The 5987-nt window shown below is 48.1% G+C and overlaps 1 protein-coding gene across 1 annotated transcript; it reads left to right on the top strand.

The window, feature by feature from the left end:
- Positions 1-4332: 4332 nt before the first annotated feature.
- Positions 4333-4949, top strand: NGA_0025802 (uncharacterized protein). The gene is made up of 3 exons (XM_005852606.1): positions 4333-4388; positions 4500-4603; positions 4834-4949. The coding sequence occupies exons 1-2, from the start codon at positions 4353-4355 to the stop codon at positions 4563-4565; spliced, it is 102 nt and encodes a 33-aa protein (XP_005852668.1). The 5' UTR covers positions 4333-4352; the 3' UTR covers positions 4566-4603; positions 4834-4949.
- The last annotated feature ends 1038 nt before the right edge of the window (positions 4950-5987 follow it).

The raw sequence follows: 5987 nt of genomic DNA, 5'->3' as shown, positions 1-5987 counted from the left end.
GGTCCTGGCAGTCTCCCAGCCGCTCACTTCCATATTTCTCCCGGAACCACTCCCCAATCAGCCGCTGCACCTGTGCTGTGCTCAAGACCCCTGCGCGAAAGCTGAAGCCACCGTCATTCGCCTGGTCCTCCTCTATGTATGCCCTGATTGCTTGAGCAGAGCAATCTCCCGCGGCGAAGTGGGCGTGATGCCACTCGAGGACACGGGACTCCACGTGGCGTCGGAGGTCCAGGTCGACGCACTTTTTGTTATACAGTCTAGAGAAGACTAGCTTCAGATATTCGCGCTCTTTCTCCGCAAGTCTGACGATCGCGGGGTCATTGTTGAGGGTGGTGACGGTGGTCTGTCCCACAGAAATATTCATGTATTGAGGGGCACAAAGTTGGCCGGTAGTGTCGGCTCTTCTTTCCTCTCCTCCCGTGGATGGCATGTTTCTCCGGTGCAATGTCCAAAGGGCTTTGTTTTTGGCCCACGCCGGACAGCTTGCACACAAGCCCCCTGCGGCTTTTGGTGTTGCTGGTGAAGGTAGCCACCATTGTGTCGTCCAACGCCTTCTGCAACGCCAGACTAAGGAAGGCATCAGCCGCCACCACGCCATTGTGAGGGAAGACGTGACCCTGCTGGAGCGCCCGATGGAGGCCAGGGTATATAAGATGAAACTCCATGTGACATTTCCTTTGCATGCGGGGGAGAGACGACCTATTGTTAGGACGATGAGAGTCGACCTGGGTGGGGTGGGAGGGACAGAAGTGTGAAAAGGCACGAGCAGTCGGTCATTCTCCGCAGCCACCAACACGCACTTCCGTATCCTTAGAGGGACTTTTCCTGTACCATGATTCTATCGGCCGTAGCGGCATGCGCGTCTCGTCGTGCTTGATTGTTAGGATGTCCTCCCGGCCCTTCCCCTCTGGCAGGGCCAGCGCCTTGTCCGCCGGCAGCTTCCCGACCGCCTTCCCCACCAGGCCTTGCAGAGCCCCAACAGAGCTGTCCACCATCTGCTGCCAGGATTCCGCCAGCTCCGAGAGCGAGGCCATTGTTCGAAAGATAGAGTCGCGCCTGTCGTCGAGGTCTCCCCTCTTCAAAAGGTAAAGCCGCCTCTCATCGAGGGTAAACTGCGTGACCTCGTTGGGAATCTTGACTTCGTGGGGCAAAACCCACGGCGCCTCCATCACCCTCCAAAGCGCTTCCTATAAATGGAAGCTCCCATTCAAAGAGGCTGTTTCGGGGACCCGATGGACGGTAGTTTGGAAGAGGGGGCAGAATCGACAGGCAGTGAAGTGGCGAAGGAGAGGACGCACATTTAACCCCGGTCCTGCCTTACCTTATAAGCGGATGCAGGTATTGAACGACGTTCAGAGGCCTCCTCTGAAGTATTTATTTTTCTTGACGCTTTATTGTGAGATTAACTGCCGATGCCTCCTCAGACAAACTGACGACGGAGGAAGTCAGCGCTAGGCGACCCGGAGTGGGACGTCAAATGGAGAAGGTGACCGGTCGGCGAGACCTGTCCCGAGATTCGCCGAACCTTCAACCTTCAAGCCAATACAGATTCGCCCATCATCAGCTCTTCGAGATGTTTCCCGCGATTCCCCTGAAGTCGGAGCATTGAATCGAATGCAGCCTTTCTGAGGTCGGGACACTGAATGTAGATATTACTGAAACTACTCCATTCCTCTTGAGATCGCAGAACTGAATCTGACAACTCCCAGCTTCGTTGCGTTGCTGAGCGTCAACAAGACTTGTACGAGTCGAAACGCTTTCATCTATCTTCGAAGCCATCTTCTTAAGTCGCAAACCGACGACAGGGTCAGAAAGTTGCTTTCTTGATAACATTTGCGCGCGTTATTGGAACCTGGTACAGGTCACCATCATCCGGCCAAATAAATCTACAGAGAGCTCCCCGAGGGCGCTCAGAGGAGCGCGTCTCGAGATTCCATCACGGAGTAAATGAATATTCACCTTCTGTCGCTCATTCTCGGGAGAACTCCTAGAAATAAACTCATGAAGCGGACGAATGTGTGGTCGCAGTCCTTGGGACCTCACGCAGTCGCAAGACAGTTTGTCTGACTCTTTCTTGGCTTTGCACATCTTTCTAAGCAAGATAATAGCTTCCACGCTAAAACTAATCCATGGCCATGTTTTGAAGTAGCACAAATTTACTACCAAAGTGTTGATACTAAGCAAGAGTTGGTCCTTGGTTTGTTATCGATTCAACTTGATACCAGAACCCGATAAAGACTTGCATTGCACATTGCATATTCTAAGGAGTGGGCGAATATGATCTTGTCCATATGCGAAGATATTTATATCACATCAATCGCCATCACTTGTGTTGGCGCATTAACCTTCTAAACAAGTGCTTTCGACCCTCTGAACCTTTTAAACCACACTCCTCTTCGCCCTGGAGAGGAACATGCTATCCTTCTCCTTCAAATGGGGCTTCACTATCTTAGCTGCGCTAGCGTTGCACGTAGAAGCTTAGACCACGAGATTTCCAGGCGTGCGACTCTCAGGAGGCCTTAGTGATAAGCATGGGCTTCACCGCAGACTGCAAGAAAGTGTGCGGTCCAGCAAAAAACGCTGTGTTGTTGTAGTCCTTGGGACCTCTCGCAGTTGTGGGACGTCGTTGTGTACCTGTCCCTTGTTTGTACACCTTTTTATGGACGAGGTGCTAATTTTTCCTTCCAAATCATAAATAGTCTTCATATCATCAACGCATTTTGCATTCAGTGCGAATAGAAGTTCTCTCTTTCATGCTGGCTATCAAATCTAGTATTTAGCTAGAATTTGTCTATGATTTTGATGTCAATTTACTCTTTGATCCGAATACATAGCTAGGGCTTTGCTCAGCTCATCGAATATGCTAATGAGAGAACAGATTTTTCTTCCTCCACATGCTGAGATGATGTCTTTATATCAGTCGTCATCATGCGCTGACATGTGAATCCTTCTAAATGAATGTCTTCTACCCCCTGAATATTTCATTGGGTTTCTATACTTAATGGGACAAACATGCACCAAACTAACCCATTCAGCGACAATTTATTTTCTCTTCAAGTCACACTTTCTTCCAACGAACACACAGGTCTTTAAGCATGTATCTTCCATTGAGATACTGCTACCTTTTTCTATTGGGCATCTGTACCATCTTGAGCGCAGTATCCCAAAAATGTCCACGCATTATGATGAAAGCCAAGATTCGTCCAAATGCCAGACGCGGAATCTTGGCTGGAACAGGAAATGTCAAGATCTCCGTAACACTTCACGCTAAGGATCCCTCAAATGGTTTGAAATTTAAGTTGATGCTACCAAGGGGGATGACCGTAGAACGCACAGCAACCCGTCCACGATTGAAGCCTTACACGAAGCCTGAAATTATTCAGAATCTCGATGGGACAACAGCACTTTACTGGCTACAGACTGACCTGGATAGGCCAAGGAAGCGACGCTTTATGGCCAAGGTCCAGGTTGACAAGTGCGCTCCCGAGGGTCTTGCCGTAGATACGATGGCTTATATTGACAATACAACAAACACAATCTGTACGACATCTCTCCCAAGTCCGATTCTCGTACGCGTGCGTTATCCACAGCTCAAACAATCAGCCACTTGCGCTCCGACCCCATCTCCCTCTGTTGATCCTACGGAACCATTTGCTCTGTTTGCTGAAGGTCAGAGATTCTCGCAAAATCGGCAACTTGCGCCATTTTATGATCGTCGACTCTCCCAGCACTCCAAATTGAACAAGGATGAAGGACCCATTCCTCGTTTGCAGCTTGCACTGCGCAAGCCTCACTCAATCACCACGCCAGAGGAGTGTTTTGAATATTGCTCACTAAATGGAGCGCAAAGTGTGCCTTTATTATTCACTTGGAACAGCGCTGCTCGCCAGTGTTACTGCTGTATGGGTGTGTGCACCCCTTTAGTGTATGATCCTGCGTTCGACACATACAAAGTACTTGTTCCTGCCACCGTATCACCCACGTCTAGTCCAAGCACCCCTTCCACCACAACTTCGACGGCGACGCCAACGATGCAGCCTATTGTCGAGGATCCATCTTTCATAGATCTTCCCTCTAAATGGCAGGATCCTAACCTCTTTTATAATGAGACGATCGCCAAGAAAATGGGCTATTATGCTGCTGCCTCCTACTATTGCAGATCATCCGCGTGCGAGATGTGGGCTTGCGGGTAATTGTCGTGTTTTCAAAGCTTCACCCTCAAAGTTTTCGATTCTCAAACCTTACGTGTGGCATCTTCTATTTATTTGATGGCCGTTCTCTTATACTTTCTTTCTCACTCAGATCCTGTGCTCAGTTCCCAAACATGACTGTGCGTCGTTTCCATAAGGGATATGCCGATGGTTATGTGGGTTATGATGCAAAGGAAGGTAATATTTCAGGTGTAACGATCGAAAGCTTTACCTTCAGTTTTTGACTTTTTGCTTGTAAAATATGTGAAAAAGTGATGTCTCATTTTTTCTCCGCCTGCTGGGGACCAGACGCGATCGTTGTGGCATTTGCAGGCACGGATGCGAGCAGTATCGGAAACTGGATATCGAACATAGACTTCAAAGATACAGAGTACACTGTAGGCTCGTGTGAGGTAAGAGTCAACCCATAAGAACAGAGGCAATAACATTATAATTTCTGTATTTTTATCCAGACATAAAGATACGTAACCATGGATTAGAGAAAAGTAAGCGATAGAAAAGGGAGGAATAGTAGAGTATGCTTATCTTTAAAATCATCTCAGCATGCATCGCACCGCAAACAGAAGGGAAAAGGGAGGAAACTCTTACTCTCAACTAATTATGAATCCTTTGTAACTTTCAGGATTGTCAGGTTCACGAGGGATTCAACAAAGATTACGCAGGAGTCTCAGATGACGTAAGACTTTTCGTTAGTGACCTGCTGGCAACGCATCCGGATGCACCGCTTTGGATAACTGGTAATAGAGCTACAGAGATGATAGAACCACTGGAAGTTGACGAGGGGATAGGATAGGAAGAAAATCAAGAGAGGAATACGAGTAGAACCCTCGAATACTTCATTGGAGACCTCCTTCCACACATTTTTGTCTCCTTGCTCCTATTAAATCGTTGCTCTCCACCACAGGCCATTCTCTTGGGGGGGCGCTCTCAATCCTTTGCATGGCGGACTTGATGAGTCTCGGGAAGAGTGTGCAGCGTGTAGTGACATTTGGCCAGCCCCGCGTCGGGAATCAGCAAGTAAGATATATCTACGACGTATTACATCCTGACAGAAGGTGCAACATAGACCTTCGTCGCTTTTAGGCAATCTGAGAATCAATCTATTTCCCTCTTCAACACCATCAATATCGCTAGTTTGCGTCCTATATAGCCATGCTGGCAGAGTCTTTCGAGTTTCCACTCTTCCGGCTCGTCCACAATAGGGATCCCGTTCCTCATTTGCCTTTAAAAGGTGAGTTTCAACGGCAGGAAGCATGAGAAAAATGAATTCGACGGACTTCATGTGGTACAACTTCTTCGATTCGGCAAACTCTACTCCTGCAGGAACGACGATCTTCAGTCCCGTCTCCTTTTTTCTGTCGATCTGACTCGTTCTTTTCTGGGTATGTCGTTCAAAATATTTTTTAGTGATGGGCTTTCGCCACAGTCCTTTCGAGGTTTTTTACAATGAAAAGATGACATCGCATGTCGTTTGTGACGCTTCTGGTGAGGACGCATCTTGCTCAGATCAGTTTTGGGAAGCCACTGAGGTTGCCGACCACTTAACATACCTTGGTACGTGGTAAATTGTTATCAATCTCTTGAGCAAAAACTTCACTTTTGCACTTTTGCAGTATGTCCCCTGTGTCTCCTTTCCATCAGCGCTCTAGAAAATGCCCAATTGCCCCTCTTCCGGAATACCAGCCATTCTTCCCATTGCTGACAGCACTCACTGATCTCCCTTTCCAACCTACATTTCTCCTCTATCAAATTTAAGGTATTGAGTTTGGTAACGAA

The sequence above is a fragment of the Nannochloropsis gaditana genome (assembly GCF_000240725.1).
Source record: "Nannochloropsis gaditana CCMP526 unplaced genomic scaffold scaffold1057, whole genome shotgun sequence".
Lineage (NCBI taxonomy): Eukaryota > Eustigmatophyceae > Eustigmatales > Monodopsidaceae > Microchloropsis > Microchloropsis gaditana.
This window is presented reverse-complemented; position numbering and strand designations above follow the sequence as displayed.